The 26,492-nt window shown below is 42.2% G+C and overlaps 1 protein-coding gene across 2 annotated transcripts in view; it reads right to left on the reverse strand.

Moving 5' to 3' along the window:
- The window catches only part of CDH7 (cadherin 7), a 166,247-nt gene that overhangs the window by 16,987 nt on the left and 122,768 nt on the right, over nucleotides 1-26,492 (reverse strand). For both annotated transcript variants that reach the window (XM_070747466.1, XM_070747465.1), the window contains exons 6-10: nucleotides 22,636-22,823; nucleotides 18,982-19,235; nucleotides 12,235-12,371; nucleotides 9,890-10,011; nucleotides 4,364-4,481 (exon numbers count right to left, since the gene is read on the reverse strand). In XM_070747466.1, coding sequence (XP_070603567.1) covers nucleotides 4,364-4,481; nucleotides 9,890-10,011; nucleotides 12,235-12,371; nucleotides 18,982-19,235; nucleotides 22,636-22,823 — 819 coding nt within the window. The remainder of the gene's footprint in view (nucleotides 1-4,363; nucleotides 4,482-9,889; nucleotides 10,012-12,234; nucleotides 12,372-18,981; nucleotides 19,236-22,635; nucleotides 22,824-26,492) is intronic.

Here is a 26,492-nt window from a genome sequence, read left to right on the forward strand (position 1 = left end):
GCTGCTGGGATTCCCCTGAGGCTCCCCTCCATGGGATACCCCACCTCCAGACTTCCATGTTTTAGTGATGCTGCAGGGGAATCCCAGCAGGGGAATCCCAGCATCGCAAAAACACAGAGGTCCGGAGGTGGAGTTTCGAGGACTTCGGTGTTTTTGCGATGCTGTGATTTCACTGATGCTCCCTTCGCTGGGAAACCCCACCTCCGGACTTCCATTGCCAGCGAAGTGCTCATTTTTGCAATGCTGGGATTCCCTTGCAGCATCGCAAAAACACAGAAGTCCGGATGGGGAGCCTCAGGGGAATCCCAGCAGCGCAAAAACGGGCGCTTCGGCTGGCAAAAGGGGTGAATTTTGGGCTTGCACGCATTAATCGCTTTTCGATTGATTCCTATGGGAAACATTGTTTCATCTTACAAACTTTTCACCTTAAGAACCTCGTCCCAGAACCAATTAAGTTTGTAAGACAAGGTATCACTGTACTATGCAAAGACAACAGAGGCTAACTATAAAAATAGTTTTATATCTATCTTTCAAATTAGTAGATCCCAGGTTTTTTTCTGACCACACTTAGACCTTACAACTGTAATCAAGTCATAACGTAAGATCAAAGTAATTTTGGATTTATACTTACCATCCCTCCACCCATGAAAAAAAAACAAACTGAAAGCAAGACGCATTTACTGTAATCATATCCTTATGTGACTTAGACTAAAAATAAACTCTTATTCTCTCTTTAGAATAATTAAGTGATTTGATCTTGCCTGCTGGCATAAGGCAGTGTTATTAAATCATGCATATGCGCACACACAAAACACAACTAACCAACCAATCAACAGTTAAAACCTTAAATACTTTAAAAAAATAAATCTATATATAAGTCCATCTTCTTTTCTTCATATTGTGAGCAAGTTAAAAGCTACCAATGCAGAAAATATAGATTGGATTTCGGACAATAGTCAACACATTGCTTTTAAGTAATGTTAATGTTGAAAAGTTTGTCTCTTCAAGAAATCTTGCTTAGATCCACAATGATGGATCATGGTCTTATATCCAAATATCCTTCTTTGTTAGATTAGGGCAAAATGGTAGGACAGCAAATACAAAGATTCTGGAAGATAGAGATTATTGTGGAACTTTGGCAGTAGGAATGCAAACCAGGAATGAGTCAGAAACTCCATAAATTGCTCTCCCTAGTGTCCTGTAATTGGCCATGTATGGTGGAAAGGCATATTGCCCTCCTAGACATTTTTCAACTTTCAGTTATATGTAACAGCATATTTCTGGCTGTCAGTGAAATTTAGGATTGGGAGGAACTATTGGCCATAGTTCCACTCATTTCCTGAGTAGGCAAATCTATTAGTTGTTGCAGGAAAGGGAAAGGTTAATCCCAGGAAAGGTCAACATGGGGTTCCCAGGGTTCATTTCTCTGCCTCATCTATATGGATGAGGTGATCTGTTGGGATGGAGAGAGGTACCATCAATATGTTGATGATATGCTGATAAGTCAGATTTCTACAGCGTCAGATTCAACTGAAGCAAGACAGAGTGGTTGTTGGTTCAGAATCTACTTTGGCTGATGTTGAAGTTCCAATGCCCTGAAATTGCTGTCTTACAGTCCAAGGGATCAACCTGGACTCCAGGTTTAGCCTGGAGAAGCTGTGGATACTATTTCCTCAGAGCTTCTGCCAAGTAGTTGTGGTCTTATACAGAAAAGTACAGCCTGTAGATGGTTACTTATGCCCTTGCTACTTACATTTGTACTATTGCAATTTACTCAACGTGGGGCAGCCCTTGAAAACCATGAAGAAACTTTAGATAGTACCAAATATAGCCATCCTTGTGCTTAACAAATATCAAACCTGGTATGATGGTTTATTTCAAAGAATCAGTTCAAGGTTATGGACATTGTTTCTCCCCTTGCCAATCATGGTTTATGTCTTAAATGTAAAATGGCTTTTTAAACAAAATATACATATCAGTACATAATCTATATTTTAATAAACTGGACAAAATACATTGTTGTCACAAGTCTAAGTATGTTAAAATTAAAATTCAAGAAATCAATCTATGTAGTCAGAAGAACATCTATCAGAAGATGATTCATTAATGTGAAAATATATCTCAAAAATTAAAATGAGTGCAAATGAATTAGAAATGCAAATTTTGAATATTCATTTGTCCTTCACACAAAAATTATATTATAAATAACTGCATTTGGAATCTAATAACAAAATGGCATCTGATTTATATTTGAAAACTACTCTTTAAAATGATACATAAATCAAAGAAATATTACACTGAACTGATTTTCAATCTTCAGAATCAGGGCTAAGCAGGTATATGAACAATTAATTTTGATAATGGAATATATCTTATGAGGTCATAGCAAAGATTTCAGATACGAAAATAGGTAATGAATTTCATAACAGATAGATAATGGTGGTTTTTTTTTTTAAAAAAAAAACCTGCCAGTTTTAATATTTTAAAACTAAAATGTGTCTTATTTTTGGAACATTTTGTATAATATATTCAATTATAGTAGGCGTTTATTTTTTAACTAATCCTCAGGTGGTGGATTGTAAAACTACATATGCTAGGATATTTTCAAAAAATAAACAGTCTTCTACCAACAAATAAACAGCACATATGAAATATTTACATCCTTGCTCTTATATGGCCAGTGTGTTGAGTAGAAGATTTTAGTGCTGGGCTGAATATAATCCTAAAAGCACATTCAAAGCATTGTCTAAAATGCCACAATGGTGATAAGTTTTCCTTCTATTTTAAGGGAAGGATGGGGACATATCCAAAAGCCATAGCTGACCCTTAAACAAGTTCTTCTTTTTAAAAAATGTTGAGTGTGGTTCTCCTCACCCAAAACATGTCCATCTTTTAAGACAGAAAATGAACAGGTTGTCTAGTTTGAAGCACAACTCCAGTTGTCTGAAGTCTCAAAACAGAAGTATAACTGACATGGAATGCCTAATAAAAATGGAAGAATTGGCGGGTAAAGTTCAATGAGAGGGATCAAAAGGCCAATGCAATAATATAGTACAATAGAGCAAGAAATATATACAGAATAAGCAAAAGGGGAAGGTGGTAAGCCTTGGTCTATCAAACATAGAAAGTCAGTAACACTGGAAGCAATTGTAAATTACAAGGATTTTTCTCCTTCCAAACATCATTTACAGGGCAAGAACCAATATGTTTCTGGAGAATGAGTTAATCACATTCTGTTACTGATATCTGCCTCATAGCTGAGACAAAATGTTTCCTCCAGGATTTTTCTTCAGTATTCAATTTTAAAAATGAACAAAACAATAAAAGAAGATTAAAACTTTGCAAAACAATACTAATCTGTACCCATCAGGAATATAGGTTTATTTCTAGGAGACTGAAATGACATTAACAGCCAGAAATATGGAGGTTTTAGCTCTTGCCTCCAATTTATGATCGATGTGACACATATATTACAAGTGATGTGTGGAAAATTATTTTGTCACAAGTTTTTAAAGGTTTATTTCTGTATTTCTGGAGTCTATAAATGATAGCAATTTGGTTAGTGATTAAGGCACCTGGCTAAAACCAGGACATCAAGGGTTCTGGTCAGTGGTGGGATTTAAATTTTTTACTACTGGTTTTGTTGGCATACCTTGGCTTGGCTTAGTGGGTGTGGAAGGGGAAGGATACTGTAAAATCTCCATTCCCACCCCACTCCAGGGGAAGGATACTGCAAAATCTCCATTTCCTCCTGGTCAGCTGGGACTCGAGAGGCAGAGAAGAGATGGGGGTGGGGCCAGTCAGCGGTAGTATTTAGCAGTTCTCCGAACTACTCAAAATTTTGCTACCAGTTCTCCAGAACTGAAACCTGGTTCTAGTCCTGCTAGTAGGCACAGAAGCCAGTGGTTAGTCAGTCTCTCTCAGCCTGACTTTACTCTTAGGTATGTTGTTGTGCAGGAAATAGGAGTATTAAGTATGTTCGCTGCCTTGAATTACTTGAAGGATTAATTTGTTTTTCTAAAATCTACATTTAAATCTGAAGCCCAATAATATTAATGCTCTTGAAGTATAATTTTATTTAGAAAAAAAAGTGAACACAATGTAAAAATAATTAGTTTAACAAAGGATTTGAAGCCCATCTGTTTGGCTGATAGATTGAAATGATTTAGCTAACACCTTTTTTCCCTTGACAGATGATCTATAGATAAGAAACTACTATGGGGTCTGATTGCTTTTAATTAATGTTTTTCCTGACAAAGAAGTTACTCTAGGTGACAGTCAGTGTTGTTTGTCTGAAGAAATTAGTGTGGTAGCGTGTTTGTTCTGAAATGTCCTTAGGCTAGAACTGTCATTGATACCTTACCTTTGTTATCTTGTAATGTGAAGTTGTGATTGTTTGTTGCATCTCCTGCCAAACTGAAGGAAAACTGATGACCATTAGGTGGGTCATCTCTGTCAATGGCACTGATTCTTTGAATGATCTAAGGAGGAAAAAACGTCATCTTCATTTCAGAATTTAGTTTGTTTTCATCACTATGTAATTATTTAATATTAAGTATATATAATTACTCATAGAAAAAGTTTAAATATTAATATGACCTTATATCTGTTTATTAAAAGTACTTTTCAGATTGTATATTGACCTTTTTCTTTCTGAACAGCTTTCCTTGCTGGAAAATAACATGACAGAAAAGAGAGGCACTATTCAATTAATCTCTTGCTAAAATATAATACAGTAGTCCCTCACCTATCGCTGGTGTTACGTTCCAGACCTGGCCGCGATAGGTGAAATCCGCGATGGGGAATTTATCGACTGATAGTACTTATTTAAGTATTTATATTGTAATTGTTTGGTAAGTTTTCATTGTTTTAAGTGTTTATAAACCCTTCCCACACAGTATTTATTTTAGATACAGTATTTAAATACAGTATTTACAATTTTATATATATATATTTTTTAAAAAACCTGCCGATCGAGTTCCGCAGGCTGTTTAAATCTGCCGATCGACTTCCTCAGAAACCCGCGATGAAGTGAAGCCGCAGTAGGTGAAGGGTGGTATAGCGAGGGACTACTGTATATAAGTATAATAAATTTCACTTCCACAGGCAGAATTTGTTTGTTGAAATTGGCTCCAACTGGTAGAGCTTCTACAGCAGGGTTGGGGGTTTTTTTGAACAATAAAAATGTTTTGAAAGTGTTTCTAGAAAGAGGCAATTTACACACGCACACACACACACACACACAATTCTTGGGACAATGAAAATGATAAAAATACTGTTCTTTAGTTCCTCTTCTACCAATATGGGTATGGAGGGAAAAAACACTGTTAATTTAACTTTGGGTGAATTGAACAGAAATTATAAGGCCATTTCGATTCATACTATATCACACATTTTAATGATGTTATTCTAATGTGTAATCTGGGCCCGTTTAATGCTTTTGAGGGGGAGTATTTTTTTGAAAAATACTTCCAAATGAAATCCACATTGTTTTGGGCAATGTTATCATTTCCAAGCCCGAGAGAGTATATTAAATTATTACTTTAAAAGAAACAAATAGGGAAAATGATAGCTTTGATGGGTTCAGTGATTTTAATGAATTTTTAGAGGGAAAAAAATACTGTCGGCCAAAGAAATCTTTTCTAAAGAAGTTGCAAATGCTCCATCAAACTGAAAGCTTGGTTTTATGCCTAAAGGACTTAGCAGAAACTCAAATGTTTGAACTCTGTTATCCTGACACTTACTTATTTCCCCAAGACGTAATAATAGAGATGATTCAAATGTATGCTGCAGACTTGTTTTTCTGCATGACAGGAGAACACCTTGAGACTCATGTATAGTCCTTAAACTGTTTGGAACCCCAGTGTCCCTTCAAAAATTCCATGCAAATGTTTTTTAAGTATTAAACTATAAATGCATTATAAATAATAATAATTGCAGTAATTAATTTAGTTCACTTAAATATCAGTCAAAGCTGAAAAACATCAACCTTAAATGGAAGGATGTGGAGACTAGCTGCAGAGCAAAAATTGTGGGCTATGCTTGTAGCCTCATGTGTTTAGCACAGAATGTAATAATAAATGTAAATGTTGCTATTTGTCCTGACTCTACCTATCTCTTCCTCTAAATACTTCTAAATGAAATTAATTTGGAATTTCTTTTTTGAAATGGACTCTCTAGGATACCATTCTAACACATCATTCATCCTAGCCAAGGATTTGCCAGAGTTAAGAATCCATGCATCTTAAAGTTGCTAAAGCGGAGAAAAACTGCTCTAGATCAACCTTTCTTAATCTTTATTATCCTGGAGGAACCCTTCAAATAGTTTTCAAGTCTCAGGGAACTCCTACCAAAGATTGCCTCCATTCACAATACAATTTACCTCTAGCCTACACATTCCACATTTTATAAGGTTTACCAATGAATGAATGAATGAATGAATGAATGAATGAATGAATGAAAGAAGGAAGGAAGGAAGGAAGAAAAAAAGAAAGAAAGAAAGAAAGAAAGCAGCAGAGGGGCGGCATACAAATCCAATAAATAAATAAATAAATAAATAAATAAATAAATAGATAGATAGATAGATAGATAGATAAATAAATAAATAAATAAATAAATAAATAAATATTTAGATTTGTATGCGGCCCCTCTCCGCAGACTCTCAGAAGTCAAAATTCCAAACATTGAAAAGACTAGCATTGCATGGCACAGGAAACTCAAAAACCTCTCCCCCCCAATTGCAATCTTGTATGTATGTATAAAAGATGATGATACAACAGTGGTACAGATGATGCAATAGTGTAGGACTCATCTTGGTGGTTGTGTTGTTGGTGGTGGTATGAATCTGCCTATAGAGATGGGGTGGACTAGTTGCTTTTGTACTGTGGAGACAATAACTTGACCCTTAACACCAATAAGACGAAAAAGCTTATAGTGGACTATAGAAGGAATAGATCAGACATCTAGTCCTTGGTTATCTATGGAGACCAAATGGAGAGCTTTAGGTTTCTGGGTATAAAAGAGGACCTGACCTGGAGCACTCACTCGTCAAAAGGCCCAGAGATTATGCTACCTGAGACTTCTCAGGAAACAAAAACTGAATGAAAAACTGCTGGTGACATTCTACTGTTGAACCATAGCGCATTTTAATTTACTGTACCTGTGTATGGTTTGCCAATTGCACAGTGGTATATAGGACAGCGCTCCAGAGGGTTAACATCATTGCCCAGAAGATCATTGGTTTCCCTCTCCCTTCTTTGGAAGAGCTTTATATCTCCCACTGCCTTAAAAACGTTCAAAACGTTCTTAAAGATCCATCTCATTCTGGACACTCTTTTTTTGAACTATTACCACCTTCTATCCTAGGGAAGTAATTATATTGAATTCTACTGTATAGTGCAATATTAATGCAATATCAGGCGTTTTCAATTCAATTGTATAGAATGTGAAGGATATGTGTTTATGTTTTATTTTTTATGAATAATGTACACTGAAGATGACATTTAATTTTGCTGTACGAGGTGCAATGACAATAAAATAAAAAAAAGAAAATTTACGGGATTGTCTCTTGTTGCATACCTCCCGGAGACCAAAAAGAGCATGCAGAGTTGGCCTCCTCCAGGTCCCGTTGATAAAGCCATGTAGGTTGGCAGGGCCATGGAGGGAGGCCAACCCCTCTCTATGGAATCAACTCTCCCCCGATGTCTGTACTGCTCTCCCCCTACTGGCCTTATGTAAGGCCTTGAAGACCTGGCTTTGTCGGCAGGCCTGGGGGCCATGAACTAACAACTTTTATGGCCAAATCATAAGAATGGTATGCATGCATGTTGTCTTAATTGTTTGTTTATGGGCTTTTAATGAGGGTTTTATAGTTTTTGATAGTATATTCAACTTCTTTTTTATTGTTTTTGTATTTATATTGTTATTGTAAGCTGCGCCTGAGTCCTTTGGGATTGGGCAGCATAGAAGTCATTGTCCAATCTCTTCTTAAAAACTTCCAGTGTTGGAACATTCACAATTTCTGGAGGCAAGTTGTTCCACTAATTAATTGTTTTAACTGTCAAGAAATTTCTCCCTAATTCTAGGTTGCTTCTCTCCTTGATTAGTTTCCATCTATTGTTTTTTGTCATGCCTTCAGGTGCTTTGGAGAATAGCTTGACTCTCTCTTCTTTGTGGTAGTCCCTGAGATATTGGAATACAGTGAACCCTCGATTATCGCGAGGGTTCCGTTCCAGGACCCCACACGATGATCGATTTTTAGCGAAGTAGCGGTGCGGAGGTGAAAACACCATCTGCGCGTGCGCAGATGGTGTTTTTGCTTCCACTGCCGCCCGCCCTTCGCCCGCCCACCCCGTTGCTCGCGCCTGGGGTGCGCGCGCGCTTGGGGACACCCCAGCTCCGCTTCCCAGCTGGGAGGCGGAGGTGGGGTGTCCCCAGGCACGCGCGCTTTCCCCAGCAACGCGCGCACGCGTGGGGACACCCTAGCTCCGCTTCCCAGCTGGGAGGCGGAGGTGGGGTGTCCCCAAGCGCGCGCGCTTTCCCCAGCAACGCGCGCGCGGTGGGGACACCCTAGCTCCGCTTCCCAGCTGGGAGGCGGAGGTGGGGTGTCCCCAAGCGCGCGCGCTTTCCCCAGCAACGCGCGCGCGGTGGGGACACCCTAGCTCCGCTTCCCAGCTGGGAGGCGGAGGTGGGGTGTCCCCAAGCGCGCGCGCTTTCCCCAGCAACGCGCGCGCGGTGGGGACACCCTAGCTCCGCTTCCCAGCTGGGAGGCAGAGGTGGGGTGTCCCCAGGCTCGCGCACGCTGCCCGCCCGCCCACGCTGTTGCCGGCTCCGCTTCCCAGCTGGGAAGCGGAGCTGGGGTTTCCGCGCGCGTGCCGCCCGCCAGCCCACGCCGTTGCTCGCGCTGCCGCTGGGGTCTTACCGGGGCAAGAGGGGGAAGACCCAGGGAAGCCTCTGCCCGGCGGGGAAGCTCCACCATCTACGCATGCGTGGAAGGGCACGCATGCGCAGATGGTGGAGTTTACTTCCGGGTTGAAAACTAGCGATATAGCCCTTTCGCGATGCTCGAGGACGCGAAACTCGAGGGATCACTGTACTGCTATCATGTCACCCCCAGTTCTTCTTTTCATCAAAGTAGACATATCCAATTCAAGCATGTGATCTTTATATGTTTTAGTCTACAGTCTCCTAATCAACTTTGTTGCTCTTCCTTGCACTATTTTTTTTTAAATATTGTGATGATCAAAACTAGATGCAGTAGTCCATGTGTGGTCTTATCAAGGCATTTTAAAGTGTTATTAGCACTTCATGTGATTTTGATAAATAAATAAATAAATAAATTAAATAAATAAATAAATAAATAAATAAATAAATAAATAAATAAATTCCTCTGCATTGTCTTTTCATAAACTGTAATTATAATTAAGGCTCCTTCCAAAAATATCCTGTGGAATTCCTAGTAGCTTTTCATAGGATCCTAATGTTCTTCAGGGTATTTGTTGAGAAAGGGTGATCTAGAAATTTTGCTGTGTCCTTCAACTTCCTAGGAAGTGTTGTATGAACCAGAAACATTATATAAACCAGAAACCAGAAATGTTGTATTTCTGTAGGAAAATGTCTATATGAATGGAAATGGGTTATTTTCATCAGTTAAGAAGTCTAGAAGATGTTCAAAGCTATGCGTAGTGTAGATTCACCTATGCAGTTCTGTAGTGGGATCTTGGATGATAAAGGTTTCAGACCTAATTAATGCTTATTTAGCTTCAAATCAACATGTCAGTTCTACTGCAATTAATTCATTATGTTTTAATTTAAAAGAGGCATTGCTATAAATCAAATCACTGTTTTACAGAAAATATCATCAAGCTGTGTTTTGAATATAAATCCACACCTGTCCAGGTTCTGAATTTTCACAGACTGTTGTTTCATAATCCATAGCAAATTCAGGTGCATTGTCATTAATATCCAGGATAGTGATGGCCACATATCCTCTCCCAATTTGTGAAGGGTTTTCTGATAAAAAGAACAAAAAAGAATTATTATTGTTCATCTTAAATATATTAGATATTTAATATATTCTGTAGAACAGATTACAACAAAATGAAATTGTCAGTTAAAAAGAAAAGGTGGCAATGATGACAACAAAATGCAGTAATTCAGAGGTGAAATGCTACCAGTTCAGCCTGGTTTGGGCATACCAGTAGTGGCACTGCTGGTGGTTTGGAGAACTAGTAGCAGCAGTGCGAGGCTCCGCCCACCCATCCAGATGTTGCCATTTTCTTGTTTTTAACACTGCCTATGCTTGCACAGAGGGTGAAAAAGCAGAAATGAAGGAGGCACCAATGTGTACACCCAAAGCATGTGCTTCCAAACCGTTAGGGAAGGGAAGTGGATTTCACCACTAAGTAATTGCAATATCTCAATATTAGATGACTCATTAGATATGTCCCCCTTTTATTTCCACTACCTCTTATATACTATTTTAGATAAAAGCAAAGGAATACAGTGATCCCCCAATCATTGCGAGGGTTCCGTTCCAGGACCCCTAGCAATGATCGGGTTTTCGCGAAGTAGCGCTGCGGAAGTAAAAACACCATCTGCGCACGCGCAGATGGTGTTTTTACTCCCGCAGCGCTAGCGAGGAGCCGAAGATTGGGGTTCCTGTTTTAAAACGTCGCCGCCGACATGGGCGGCTTGCCAGCACCCCCCCGGACCCCCAACCCGGGTTTGGGGGCTGCTAGGAAGCCGCCCATGCCGGCGGTGACGTTTTAAAACAGCCGCGCGGCTTTCCAATGAGTCCCGAAGACAAACGTCAAACTTCCGCGTTTGTCTTCGGGACTCATTGGAAAGCTGCGCGGCTGTTTTAAAATGTCGCCGCCGGCATGGGCGGCTTGCCAGCACCCCCCCCCGAACCCGGGTGAGCAGCGAGCGAACGGCGGGTGGCCGGGCGAAGGGCGGGCGAGCGGGTGCTGGGGAGGGCTTCTTGCCCTCCCGCCAGCAAGAGGGTGAGCGAACGGCGTGGGCAGGCTGCGGACAAGCCGTTCGCTCGGGCCGCTTCCCAGCTGAGTACTCAGCTGGGAAGCGGCCCGAGCGAACGGCGTGGGCGGGAGGAGGGCGCGCAAGCCGCGGGCGCGCGGGCAGGCAGGCTGCGCACAAGCCGTTCGCTCGGGCCGCTTCTCAGCTGAGTACTCAGCTGGGAAGCGGCCCGAGCGAACGGCGTGGGCGGGAGAAGGGCGCGCGAGCCGCGGGGCAGGCAGGCTGCGGACAAGCCGTTCGCTCGGGCCGCTTCTCAGCTGAGTACTCAGCTGGGAAGCGGCCCGAGCGAACGGCGTGGGCGGGAGAAGGGCGCGCGAGCCACGGGCGCGCGGGCAGGCAGGCTGCGGACAAGCCGTTCGCTCGGGCCGCTTGCCAGCTGAGTACTCAGCTGGGAAGTGGCCCGAGCGAAGCGGCAGCAGCGAGGAGTTTGCGTGGGCGGTGGGGAAACTCCTCGCTGATGCCCGCCAAGAGGGGGAAGAGCTAGGGAAGCCGCCCAGCAGCTGATCTGCCCGGCGCCATCTACGCATGCGTGCCCATAGAAAAAAAGGGCACGCATGCGCAGATGGTTTTTTGACTTCCGGGTTAAAAAATAGCAAATTAGCCTGTTCGCAATGGTCGGGAACGCAATAACCGGGGGATCACTGTAAACCTGGATAATCTACCCAGCTTGTTGCATTTGGTAGTTTCAGCCATCACCAGCAGAATCTAATGAAGCTACTCTCTTTAACCAAGATGTAGATATTGACATAGTAGTTACACACAGTAAATTCCAATTTGCAGTGACAAAGATGACTAATGAACCTCTGTTATCCATAATATAAGTCAAATATAATTCTAGGGTCCCAAAGATTTACATGATCAATTCTACAGGGTCCTTTTAATGCCATTTATTAACCAATCTATTTCTTGGCTCTGAATCCATAAAAGTGATTACTGCAGTTTGCATAAAACAATAAAACAATAAAGATGTTTGTACAATAACAGACACACATTTTATCTTATACACAGAAGTACTTTAATATACATAGAATTATCATGGAATAGAATAAATATTAACTCTTTGTATAACTAGTTTTATAACTAGAAACATCTATTGATATTGATTTCTTTTAAAAAAAAGATTTGACTCAAACTTGCTTGGCTAATATAGTGAAAAGCAACACTTTATAAAACCTCATTTTAAAAAACCCGGCAACTTACGGCTTTCCATTGCTAAAACTGTAATATTATGAACAGCATTTGTCTCTCTGTCCAATGTCTTTGCTGTAGTAATAACCCCAGTGTTGGCATCAATATTGAAATATCTTTCTAAGTCTGTATTTCGATCTATTGAATACCTGGATGAAAGATGAAAGCAAATTTTTGATGTATACATTGTTAAAAATGTTTCATTGATTACACATTAAAGCAAAAGAGTTTTCTATTATTTTCCCTCTTCATCTAAATTCTTTTTTAAAAAATCTGATGTTTTATTGTCTTCCTAAATTATCTGCTTCTGTAAAATGTACTGTGTTAGCTTAATCCTTATACAGTGGTACCTCTATTTAAGAACTTAGTTTGTTCCGTGACCAGGTTCTTAAGTAGAAACATTCTTAAGTAGAAGCAATGTTTCCCATAGGAATCAATGTAAAAGCAAATAATGCATGCAAACCCATTAGGAAAGAAATAAAACCTCGGAATTTGGGTGGGAAGAGGAGGAAGAAGAGGAGGAGGACAGTCACTGCCAAAGGAAGAAGGTGAGGTGAGGGGACTCAAAAAAATTCAAAACTTTAAGGCTTAAAAAAAAAGAGGGACTCTGAGATGGGAAGGAGCACGCGTCTCCCATACACTCGGCGCGAGGCTGCCTCCCATACACTGCCTCCTATACATTGGCGGCTGCTGCTGCTACCTGCTGCCTCTTCCTTCCCATGCTGAAGGGCTCCCCTCTCCTCTCGCTTGCTCCCTTTGTAGCTGGCACCTTTCCTTTTCTGTGGTGACTCCTCAGCTGCCCAGAGCGAAAGCAGCATTTCTTTTCTCTGGGCTCTGGCAGAGGTTTATTCCTTGTCCAAGCACCCAGAGAAGCGAAAATGCTTCGTTCGCTCTGAACTGCCAAAGCTTCCTTAAGCGCCACCAAAAAGCTCCTCTGGCAGCCCAGATGGCCGGGATTAAAGGGGGAATGGCAGGAAACTGGCCGGGCCTTTGTGCCGCTCTCAAATTTCCTGGGAAATTTTTCCGGGCTCAGGTTCTTAAGTAGAAAATGGTTCTTAAGTAGAGGCAAAAAAAATATTGGACACTCATTTCTTATCTAGAAAAGTTCTTAAGTAGAGGTGTTGTTAAGTAGAGGTACCACTGTATTTCATAATGTTTTTTTCTTAAGGGAGGTCACATGTATATTATTGCCTTTTCTGTTATTTAATTCCTGGCTACAGCAAGGGTTTTTGGGGGGTGGGGGTGGGAAGGAACACTTTACATGTGAATATAACCATAACATAAACTAGATCTGGAAATCACCCATTTGTATTTAACCTCTTTCATTTCTAGCAGAGCTTGCACAGTGAGATGTAACTGTTTATTTAAAAAAAATATATTTTAGAGGCAGAAAAAGGATGGATAAGGAAATCTGAGAGCATATCAGGGATTATATATCATCATCACATTTGCTCCTGGAGCTTGATTATCATCATAAAAAGCTCAGGCTCTTATCACTGAACACCTTTGGCTTAAACGTTCTCTCTATTCTCCTCCAAATTCTTTTGGAAGAAAACTTCAAAGCAAAAATAAACAACAAAGAATACAGAGAGATTATCCTATGCTTATTGGTTTGGTTACCCTCATTGTAAACAGCTATTTCTTTTGAGATTCAGTGCAAATTCTTCCAGACTTAGGTACCTTGACAGGATAATAGGATAACTCTAAATCATATTCCTACCATCACAATAAAAGTATAAAATCAGAGTTCTCACACACTGGTAGTATCAATCATTTTACATAAAGCTTTTTTGTGTGCAGGGCAGCACTTCAAGAATGACAAAGAGATTGTGGCATGATTTAAACAGTAGTGGAGTAGATGGCTTAACTAGAATTTTCTACAGAATCCATAATTTGATTTAAGTTCATTGGGAAAGTGAGCAAGTGAAAGAAAGGAGTAATTTAGCAGGGTGGCAACAACAGTGTAATTGATTAAAACAAATGAGGAGAGAGAGAGAGAGAGATGTGACTCTTTCATATAGGTTCCAGAGCTTTACTAATTATAGCGATGTTAACATTTCAGAATTTTCACCTCTTTTGGCTATGCAGCAATAGGATATGTAAATGGCAGAGAAATATAGACCTTTCATCAGCTAGTTCAACAATCGTGACAGAAATATTGATTATTATAAAACCATGGTTTGAAGAAAAATATGCCCTATGTACATAACATTTTTCACATTCTGCCAAAATTATTCCTAAACCAATAAAATGACTTTAAGTAGATATAGATCAAAACAAATCTTATATACCGAAAAATATGGTATATTGCGGGTCATCTTCATAATATTATTCTTGAAAGGTCCACATAGATGGAATTTAATTTCTGGTCAGCTTTTAACCTTTTAAGTTAATAACTCTACTCTTGGAGCTAGCCGTTCCAGGGGAAGGCGGGATCACTGCTTAGTAGCGATCCCTCCTTCAGGCTCCATGAACTTAACTCAAGGCACTGGTGATGAGTGTAATTCTGGCCCTGGGCTCAAGTTATTGCTACTCAATGCCAGGTCGGTGGTAAATAAAGCTCTCCTCATCCGGGATCTGATCCTGGATGAGGAGGCCGACCTGGCTTGTGTGACCGAAACCTGGCTGGGCCTGGAGGGAGGAATTCCTCTCTCTGAAATTTGCCCAGCTGGGTTTCGGGTATGGCACCAACCTCGACCCCAGGGAAGGGGGGAGGAGTGGCTATTATAGCCAGGGAGAGTCTTGGCCTGCGTAGGCTCATTGCTCCAGAGGTTGCGGGTTGCGAGTCCCTCCTGGTGAAGTTGGACTTAGGGGTTCAGGTGGGCTTGTTACCCACGTATCTGCCTCCCAGCTGCGTGTCAACAGCCCTGCCTGTGCTACTCGAGGAGGTGGCCGGGCTGGCGGTGGAGTTCCCCGGACTTATCGTCCTGGGGGACTTCAATCTGCCGTCGCTCGGCGGTTCCTCTGGACTGGCACAGGAGTTCATGGCCACCATGACAGCCATGGACCTGACTCAAGTAGTTCAGGGTCCGACTCACGAGGGTGGGCACGCACCCGATATGATATTCCTCTCTGAGCAATTGAGTAATGATCTGAGATTAAGGGGCTTAGAAGTGTTGCCTTTGTCGTGGTCAGATCATTTCCTACTGCGGCTTAACTTCCTGGCTCCAATCCTTCCCCGCAGGGAGGCGGAACCAATTAGGAGGTTCCGCCCCAGACGCCTGATGGATCCAGAAGGCTTCCAGATGACGCTTGGGGTTATTCCAGATACACTTGTCCACAGTTCGGCAGAGTCTCTTGCTGAGGCCTGGAACAAGGCGGCAGGGGAGGCTCTTGACCGGATTGAGCCGTTGTGACCTCTCCACGGCACTAGACCCCGTAGAGCTCCATGGTTCAACGAGGAGCTCCAGGTGTTGAAGCGCCAGAAGAGACGTCTGGAGAAGCAATGGAGGAAGAGTAAGTCCGAATCCGATCGAACACTTGTAAGAGCTCATATTAAGACTTACAAAGTGGCGCTCAAGACGGCAAGATGCGCATATCATGCCACCTTGATTGCATCAGCGGAATCCCGCCCGGCCACTCTGTTTAGGGTAACCCGCTCCCTTCTCAATCAGAGGGGAGTTGGGGAGCCCTTGCAGAGTAGTGCTGAGGATTTTAACACGTTTTTCGCTGATAAAATCACCCGGATCTGAGCGGACCTCGACTCCAATTGTGAAACAGAGTCGACTGACAATGAGTCAGTCGAGGTGACTGGGGCTAAACATCTTTGTCCATCTTTCTGGGAGGAGTTTGACTTGGTGACACCTGATGAAGTGGACAAGGCCATTGGAGCTGTGAGTTCCGCGACATGTCTACTGGATCCGTGTCCCTTTTGGCTGGTTTCGGCCAGTCGAGGGGTGACACGGAGCTGGGTCCAGGAGATTGTCAATGCCTCCTTGGGGAGGGGGTCCTTTCCGCCCCTTTATAAGGAGGCGGTTGTGTGCCCCCTCCTCAAGAAGCCTTCCCTGGACCCAGCCGTGCTTAACAACTACCGTCCAGTCTCCAACCTTCCCTTCATGGGGAAGGTTGTTGACAAGGTGGTGGCACTTCAACTCCAGCGGTCCTTGGATGAAGCCAATTATCTAGGTCCTCAGCAGTCTGGATTCAGGCCCGGCTACAGCATGGAAACTGCTTTGGTCGCGTTGATGGATGATCTCTGGCGGGCCCGGGACAGGGGCCTGTCCTCTGTCCTGGTGCTCCTTGACCGCTCAGCAGCTTTCGATACCATCGACCATGGTATCCTTCTGCGCCGGCTGGAGGGGTTGGGAGTGGGAGGCACTGTTCTTCAGTGGTTCTCCTCCTACCTCTCCGGTCGGTTGCAGTCGGTTTTAGTGGGGGGTCAGAGGTCGACCCCGAGGTTTCTCCCTTGTGGGGTGCCTCAGGGGTCGGTGCTCTCCCCCCTGCTATTTAATATCTACATGAAACCGCTGGGCGAGATCATCCAAGGGCATGGGGTGAGGTATCATCAATATGCCGATGATACCCAGTTGTACATCTCCACCCCATGTCCAGTCAACGAAGCAGTGGAAGTGATGTGCCGGTGCCTGGAGACTGTTGGGGCCTGGATGGGTGTCAACAAACTCAAACTCAACGCAGACAAGACGGAGTGGCTGTGGGTTTTGCCTCCCAAGGACAATTCTATCTGTCCGTCCATTACCCTGGGGGGGGGAATTATTGACCCCCTCAGAGAGGGTCCGCAACTTGGACGTCCTCCTCGATCCACAGCTCACGTTAGAAAAACACCTTTCAGCTGTGGTGAGGGGGGCGTTTGCCCAGGTTCGCCTGGTGCGCCAGTTGCGGCCCTATTTGGACCGGGACTCATTGCTCACAGTCACTCATGCCCTCATCACCTCGAGGCTCGGCTACTGTAACACTCTCTACATGGGGCTACCTTTGATAAGTGTTCGGAAACTTCAGATCGTGCAGAATGCAGCTGTGAGAGCAATTATGGGCTTCTCCAAGTATGCCCATATCACTCCAACACTCCGCAGTCTGCATTGGTTGCCGATCAGTTTCCGGTCACAATTCAAAGTGTTGGTTATGACCTATAAAGCCCTTCATGGCACCGGACCAGAATATCTTTGGGACCACCTCCTGCCGCATGAATCCCAGCGACCGGTTAGGTCCCACAGAGTTGGCCTTCTCCAGGTCCCGTCGACTAAACAATGTCGTCTGGCGGGACCCAGGGGAAGAGCCTTCTCTGTGGGGGCCCCGACCCTCTGGAACCAGCTTCCCCCTGAGATTAGGATTGCCCCCACCCTCCCTGCCTTTTGTAAACTCCTTAAGACCCACCTCTGCCATCAGGCATGGGGGAACTAAAACACCTCCCCCTTGCCCATGTTGTTTGTTGATTGATTTCTTTGTGTGGCTGTTTTTTATATATACTGTTTTTATGAGATTACTAATTTTAAATTGTAATTAGATTGGTGGGCATTGGATTTGGTATTATGTACTGTGCTGTTTTTTATTATTGTTGTGAGCCGCCCCGAGTTTGCGGAGAGGGGCGGCATATAAATCCAATAAATCTAATCTAAATCTAATCTTGTTCCTTGTTGCTAATAAACAGTCACAATGGAAGCCATTTGTGAACTTTCTTGAGAAACATTCAACTGATTATAAGTAATCTAATCTAATTTTGTACTTATCTTTTCCAAAACAGATATAAGTTTTGGCTCCAATGAAGCATTAAAAACCTGGCATTTCTAAGTAATAATTGCATAGCTTTCAGGCCCTTTTTGCTCTTACATTCAACAGTACCTTGAGTTACATTATTTTGAAGAAGTTCCTTTTCAGCCAGCCTAATACCAGAAACTAAAATACATTCATTCACACACAAAATAAGGACACTGCACACACTATACATATACATATTCATATACATATGGAATTTTTTGAAAAATAAATACTCAAGCAATATCCAGGACTGATTTTGTTTCTAGAAATAGTCTGCTTGTGAATAGTGGCTGGTAATTTAGAGAGAACAAAAGCTGTGGTTTGTGGATAATGAAAAAGTCTTGTCATCTGTGGAATATTTTTCTCAGATTTCATTTGTGATGCATGTTGTCTCTCACCCTGTATTATACAAATGCCACAAAACTATTGCAATGTAGCCTAGAATACTGATGAAGTAGTATTTACCTATTTGGCTGTTTATAAATTGTTGTGCCCCAAAGAATTAAACCTATTTGAAATTACAACAGAAAAGCAAATTAATATTATGAAGATTTAGCTGCTTCTGTCTCTTAACAGCTTAGTGAACTGCACATTTATAAAGATCATTGGCATTCCCTGCACCGTATTTGTTAATGTACTTGCACACAATTTTAAAGTGAAATGGAATCTTTTTTTTCAGTTGACCAAATCACTGACATGCCCCCCCCCACAGACAGATAGAGTGTGAGAGACAGAGACACAGAGAGTGAGAGACAGAGACAGAAACTGTTCATCCCTCGCTCCCCCCCTTTACATATATGTGATTGCGAATGCATGTGTGTGGCTGTTTGGGATATATATTTTAGAGCAATTCCTGAAGATCTAACCTGACCTCCAACTTTGGTATTATAAAGGAAGAAAATAAAGGGACAGAATAGAAATATTCCTCCAATTGAGTTGACAAAGGTCTCATACTTTCAAATATTATTGTGAGAAAAGCAACATATAACAGGAATAAATAAAAGAAAGAATACCCTGAAAAAAAATGGAAATGAGCTATTAAATTACCTGACAGGACTGTTAGATGCATCTGGATCATGGGCTGCTACAGTACCAATAATAGTGCCTACTTTGGCTGCTTCAGATACCACCATGTTATACGAAAGTGAACTAAACATGGGTGGCTCATCTACGTCCTCCACAATGATCTTGACTGTTGTCACATCATTGAATGGTCCAAGGCTTAAGAAGCGGGCATCCACCTGCTTATTTGCTGCTTCAATTCTCAGTATGTAGCTAGTCTTTGTTTCATAATCCAGCTCCTAGAAATGGCAAAGTTCAATTAGCAAAGTCTTTGATTTATGACTACCCAATACACAGGTTTTTCCCATCTTTGGATGCAAAAATATCAGTCTTTCCAACAGACCTAAGAAAATTTATATAAAATAAGTTTTTAAAATTCAAAATTAGATTTTTGTTATCAATTCAAGATGCTTGGAATATGATGTTGAGAAGTTTATGTCGGAGAAAACTTGAATGATCTGTTGTATTTCCAAGATGAATAATCCAAACTAATCAATGTCCAATCAATATAAAGGACTGGAGCGCCATATAGAAATTTCCAACCGCCAGAAATTCTTAAAGGGAAATTTTCCATTAAAATGGATGCATGACAATATAATCATATTACTGTACATAAAAGTGGGTAATAATTTGTACCAATAAGTAAATTACATTTGTTTTCATCATTAATTTTCTGAGTTACTATTTGTTACAGTCTGAAATAATCAAACCAATATTATGTATTAATATTAATGCTTAGTGATTTCCTCTATTTTTACATACCTGTAAGTTTGTTTTGTGTGGGATGGGCAAATTAGTAATTAGATACATTCCAAACACTATTAATGTATAACTGCGTGCATAATAATATTTTCTGAATATGCCGAACTGCATTTGAACGATGTAAATCAGCCGCATGGAAACTGATTGAAATACCGCTAATCTCAGAATCAAACATTAAAATTAGATTGATTAAGAATGCTGATTGCCATTACTGAAATTCAGAGTGTTATAGTTGAAGAAACAGACAAGGACAAGTTGCATGACAGACAAGGTCAGACCTGAGAACACAGATTCACAGTTGTTTGACAGCTTGCTTTTTCAGTTCACGGTCATTGAGCACATTCAGAAAAGACAGGCACCAACCTTTATGGTTTCTTGTAGATGTGTCTGCACATGTTGACTTATCCCCAGTCCCTACATGCCTTGCCAATAACTGCTAATACCTTGTTTAGAGTTTTAAGATTCTAGTGTCATCTCCTAGCAACTTTCACCTGCCACTAATATGGAAGCAATCTAAACTATGTGAAGGATTTTTTTTTTGCTAGCCTGATTATGCAAATCTGCTCTTCTACGCTGCTACTACCATGTGTTAGAAGTAATTTCAGGTAGATCTAAAGCACACAAGCCGAAATGAAATGCATCATACCTATAATTTCCTGTTTTGAGTAACTTTCCCTCCTCTTTTGAATCAGAAAAAGGTATGTCATGTTGATAAACTTATCTCTTATTATTACTGGGATTGATGCGTGGAAAGGTCTTAAAAATTATCCAAATACTGTTATTAAAATGAATATACTTATTTTAATATCTAAAATGTTAATCATGAAACCCACTTAATGACTCAAGCCATTAGAAAGCAGTCAGAGCACAGTATCATAGCAAAATATGACTATTCATCACTTTAGAAAAGAATACTCTTAGAATTCTCTTAGATATTTTTCCTCCTCCTTCAAGAGCTCTATATAGAAGACAGAGTACATCGTATGAAATCAAGGTGGTGAACTTTAATATACTGAACAATAAAGGGGTCAGGGAAGCAGAGGCAATTTCAACCCCAGTAGACCTTCAGTCTTGATACAGAAAATTTTCTTTTCAAGTGTTTTGAGACCAAAATAAAACACACTTGCAATGAGACTTCAGTTTCAAAATAAAACACGGAACCATTTCAAGTTCTTGTTCCTAAAGAATACACAGCTTAAATGTTCTTAACAAACATGTAAGTAAGTGGGGTGGGGGGTTGTTTTGCTCTGATCTTAAAATAAAATAAAATTAAAATAATTATTGTGCATCATCATTACAACCTTATTCATTAATAGTATTTAGTGTAGCTTTTAATTTGTTTAAATCAGAGTTATTTTTTATAACTACTATATGTTTTTATAACTATTATACATAAGTCTTCTAACATATGTAATGTAATATATCAATTTATCACAAGGACTGTTCCAACTCCATTAAAAAATTCCACTAGAAGTTTTTCTGGGTGGCATACAACAATTAAAAATAATACAAATACAATAAAAACTTAAAAATAAAATCATCCATTATTCCTTGGGTAGAGCTAGGTGGTAATGCTCAATGATCCCAGGCCTGCTGGCAGAGCCAGGTTTTCATAGCTTTCCAGAAGGCCAGGAGGATGGGGACATTTGGACCTCTAGGGGCAGTTGGTTCCACAGAACCAGTACCCCCAGAGAGAAGGCCCTTCCATGCAGCCCCACCAACTGACATTGTCTGGTTGATAGGACTTGGAGGAGGCCAACCCTGTGGGTCCGAATTGGTTATTAGAAGGCATGTGGCAGAATACGGTCCGGTAAGTCATTTGGCCCTTCATCCGGAGACCAATCGGGAGCCGATTCTTACCTATGGTATACCATCAGGGACTGATTCTTACCAATGGTGTACCATCTAAGTTCATAATTGTCAGATAATGAAATGCATAAATATACATTCTATTCTAGCTACTGTATAGTCATTTGACAACTGCCCATCTAGGGCACTTTCACATTGAACAAATTATTTGGTGGCTGCCGTTGAAAACACTCCAGATGCTTTTCATACTCCCATTGCTTGGTCCACCATATCCATCAGAAAGGGAGTGCTCAGAATACTTTTCATCAATCAATGTTATCTTTTTGCACTTTGGAGATAGGTCTTGACAAGACAGTGTCTGCCCTAAGAACATTATCCCTCTGAAAATCTCATGCCTGTTAGTTTTCCATAAGATCCTAAATACTGATTGTTTTCCCAAGCATTTGGTCCAGGAGGTTAAGCATGCTCTGATGATGATGATGTAATTTTGTGTGTGTGTGTGTGTGTGTGTGTGTGTGTGTGTGTTTGTGTTTTTTTGTGTGTATGAGAGATGGAGTCATCATGGGATTTTGTTGTGCTTTTTGTTTTAATCACTGTACACTACCCAGAGTTATTCTTATGAGATAGGCAGCCATTAATTCAATTTAATAGATGTAAGTTATCTCTGAATACTGCTCAATTATATTAAGATATTTGAATTCGAATTTTGTTTCATTTTATTTCATTTAAAATTCAAATAGTACTACATTTTCTAATAAGCAATTGTGTCCTATACTATAGAAATGCATTTTTAATGTTTTAGACAAATTGTTCTTAGGTCTATAAACATACTTTGTCTATTTGTTTGTAAATTTAGGTGGAATTGACAGTAAGTGAGTCAGCAACCTACCATATCTTTATCTCTGCAATTTTCATTAATTTGTAAAATTGTTAAGAAGCAAAAACAGTCACTGCATACACTAAAATACATTTTAGTGAAATTATAGTGTCTAGTGAAATATTTCATCTAATACTGAATGACTTACTTGAATCCCCAAAGCACACCCCCCCCAAATAAACCAATCTTACCTTTTGTATCATAATAATTCCTTCTTGAGTCTCCTTGTCCACTAAAATTTTGAAAACTCCCAAGCCATCACCATCCACAATCTTATATTCCATTTCAGCATTAACGCCTATATCAGCATCTGCAGCCTTTAATCTAGCCACCATTGAAGCCACAGGAAGTGATTCAGGAACATTATATTGGTACGATCCTATAAAATTAAAAATAATTAGTGAATCTCTATGGTTCATAGATCTATTAATCCATTAATCTATTAATCTTTAGTTAACAATAAAGGGTAGGTACAACATGAGGGCAGTTTTGAAGCAATGCATTTTGTTTGTATAAGACCATATAGGGTTCTCCACATCCTTTACTCCAGGAGTGTCAAACTCAAGGCCTGGGGGGCCAGATTGGCCTGTGGGATGCTTAGATCTGTCCCACAGGGCTGCCCTAGAAACAGCAAAGGATTGGCCCATGGTGCCTCTGTCACAGAAAACGGAGCTTGTAAGGGCCGGCTATGGTGCTCCCAAATTCTGTTTTCACTGACAGAGGGCTGCAGGAGGCCATCCAGCCAAAAACAAAGCTGAGGAGCCTGTTTTCACTGGCAGAGCATTTAGGTGTCCATAGGAATCCCCAACATGAGTGATGTTGAACTGGCTATGCTCCCTGGCCACAGCCCCCCTGGCCCCCAAGTTCAAACACAACTCTATTGTGGCCCTCAATGAAATCGAGTTTGACACTCCTGCTTTACTTCAAAGTTACTCCATTTATTTATTTATTTATTTGTATGTTTGTTTGTTTTATTTGTTTGATTTACATGCTGCCCCTCTCCGAGGACTCAGGGTGGCTTACAACATATAAAAACAACAAATACAATAGCAAATCTAATTAAATTAAAATTATACAAACAATTTAAAATCCCCAGATATGTTAAAAATCAGTCATCCCAATTCAAACAACAGCCATACAAACATTTCATCGGTCCAAGCCTGGCAGCATAAATGAGTCTTAAAACTCTTGTGAAAGGCAAGGAGGGTGGGGGCACTGCAAATATCTGGGGGGGGGGTTGATTCCAGAGGGCCGGGCCTCCCACAGAGAAGTCTTTTCCCTAGACCCCGCCATTTGACATTGTCTAATTCAGTGTTTCCCAACCTTGGCAACTTTAAGATATTTGGACTTCAACTCCCAGAATTCCCCAGCCAGTGAATGCTGGCTGGGGTATTCTGGGAGTTGAAGTCCAGATATCTTAAAGTTGCCAAAGTTGGGAAACACTGGTCCAGTTGACAGGACCTGGAGAGGGCCGACTCTGTGGGACCTCACCAGTCGCTGGGATTCATGCGGCAGAAGGCGGTCCTGCAAGTAATCTGGGTAATCTCTACTACAAAGGCACTATAAATAAATACATCATGGAAAAAATACCTAACCCATCAGATGGGTTAGAACTGGAACATTCAGAATTTCTGTCTAAAAAGGAGAGTTCCCAAGAATAAACACAGAATTTCTCTCTAAAAAAGAGAATTTTCAGGAATAAATATAAGCAGCCTTTACTTCTTAAAATCTCCAAATGAAAAATGAATCCTTTAGGGGGGGGGGGATTTGGAATATGAGTGTTGGATATCCAAGTACGTAATAACAGTATTCTCTGCTCTGGACTCTCAGTAGGATTTAATTACGTGAGAAAGATGGTGATCTGTCCCCTGATAGTCTATAAATCTACATAATAAACACAATATAATAACAATCCCTTGTTCTGGCTCCATGAGCTCAATCTTGAGTACTGGTGATGAGTGTAATTCTGGCCCTGGGCTCAGGTTGCTGCTGCTTAATGCCAGGTCAGTGGTAAATAAAGCTCTCCTCATCCGGGATTTAATCCTGGATGAGGAGGCCAACCTGGCATGTATTACTGAAACCTGGCTGGGCCCAGAGGGAGGAGTTCCTCTCTCTGAAATTTGCCCCGCCGGGTTTCAGATATGGCATCAACCTCGACCCCAGGGAAGGGGGGGAAGAGTGGCTATTATAGCCAGGGAGAGCCTTTGCCTACGTGGACTCATTGCTCCAGAGATTGCGGGTTGCGAGTCTCTCTTGATGAAGTTGGACTTAGGGGTTCAGGTGGGCTTGTTTCTCATGTACCTGCCTCCCAGCTGCGTGTCAAAAGCCCTGCCTGTGCTGCTCGAGGAGGTAGCCGGGTTGGCGGTGGAGTTCCACGGACTTATTGTCTTGGGGGACTTCAACCTGCCGTCACTTGGCGAAGCCTCTGGACTGGCACAGGAGTTCATGGCCACCATGACAGCCATGGACCTGACTCAAGTAATACAGGGTCCGACTCACGAGGGAGGACACGCACCCGACATGGTATTCCTCTCCGAGCAATTGAGTAATGGTCTGAGACTAAGGGGCTTAGAAGCATTGCCTTTGTCATGGTCAGACCATTTTCTACTACGGCTTGACTTCCTGGCTCCAACCTTCCCCGCAGGGAGGCGGAACCAATTAAGATGTTCCGCCCCAGACGCCTGATGGACCCAGAGGGCTTTCAGACGGCGCTTGGGGTTAATCCAGATGCACTCGTCCACAGTTCGGCAGAGTCTCTTGCGGAGGCCTGGAACAAGGCTGCAGCAGAGGCTTTTGACCGGATTGCGCCCTTGCGACCTCTCCGAGGCGCTAGACCCCGTAGACCTCCATGGTTCAACAAGGAGCTCTGGGAGTTGAAATGCCAGAAGAGACGTCTAGAGAAGCGATGGAGGAAGAGTAAGTCTGAATCTGATCAAACACTTGTAAGAGCTTTTATTAAGACTTACAAAGCGGCGCTCAAGGCGGCAAGATGCGCATATCATGCCGCCTTGATTGCATCAGCGGAATCCCGCCTGGCCGCTCTGTTTAGGGTGACCCGCTCCCTTCTTAACCAGGGGGGAGTTGTGGAGCCCTTACAGAGCAGTGCTGAGGATTTTAACATGGTTTTCGCTGATAAAATCGCTCAGATCCGGGCCGACCTCGACTCCAATTGGAAAACAGAGTCGACTGACAACGAGTCAGTCGAGGTGACTGGGGCCCGTACTTGTCCACCTGTCTGGGAAGAGTTTGATCTGGTGATACCTGATGAAGTGGACAAGGCCATTGGAGCTGTGAGTTCCGCCACCTGTTTACTGGATCCGTGTCCCTCCTGGCTGGTTTCGGCCAGCAGGGAGGTGACACGGAGCTTGGTCCAGGAGATTGTCAATGCTTCCTTGGGGAGGGGATCCTTTCCATCACCCTATAAAGAGGCGCTCATGCGCCTCCTCCTCAGGAAGCCTTCCCTGGACCCAGCCGTACTTAATAACTATCGTCCAGTCTCCAACCTTCCCTTTATGGGGAGATGGTTGTGGAGAAGGTGGTGGCACTCCAACTCCAACGGTCCTTGGAAGAAACCGATTATCTAGGTCCCCAGCAGTCGGGTTTCAGGCCCGGTTACAGCACGGAAACTGCTTTGGTCGCGTTGATGGATGATCTCTGGCGGGCCTGGGACAGGGGTTTATCCTCTGTCCTGGTGCTTCTTGACCTCTCAGCGGCTTTCGATACCATCGACCATGGTATCCTTCTGCACCAGCTGGAGGGGTTGGGGGTGGGAGGCACTGTTCTCCAGTGGTTCTCCTCCTACCTCTCTGGTCGGTTGCAGTCGGTGTTAGTGGGGGGTCAGAGGTCGACCCCGAGGTCTCTTCCTCGTGGGGTGCCTCAGGGGTCGGTCCTCTCCCCCCTTCTATTCAATATTTACATGAAACCGCTGGGTGAGATCATCCAAGGGCATGGGGTGAGGTATCATCAGTACATTGATGATACCCAGCTTTACATCTCCACCCCATGTCCGGTCAACGAAGCAGTGGAAGTGATGTGCCGGTGTCTGGAG

This window comes from Erythrolamprus reginae, chromosome 3 (assembly GCF_031021105.1).
Source record: "Erythrolamprus reginae isolate rEryReg1 chromosome 3, rEryReg1.hap1, whole genome shotgun sequence".
NCBI lineage: Eukaryota > Metazoa > Chordata > Lepidosauria > Squamata > Dipsadidae > Erythrolamprus > Erythrolamprus reginae.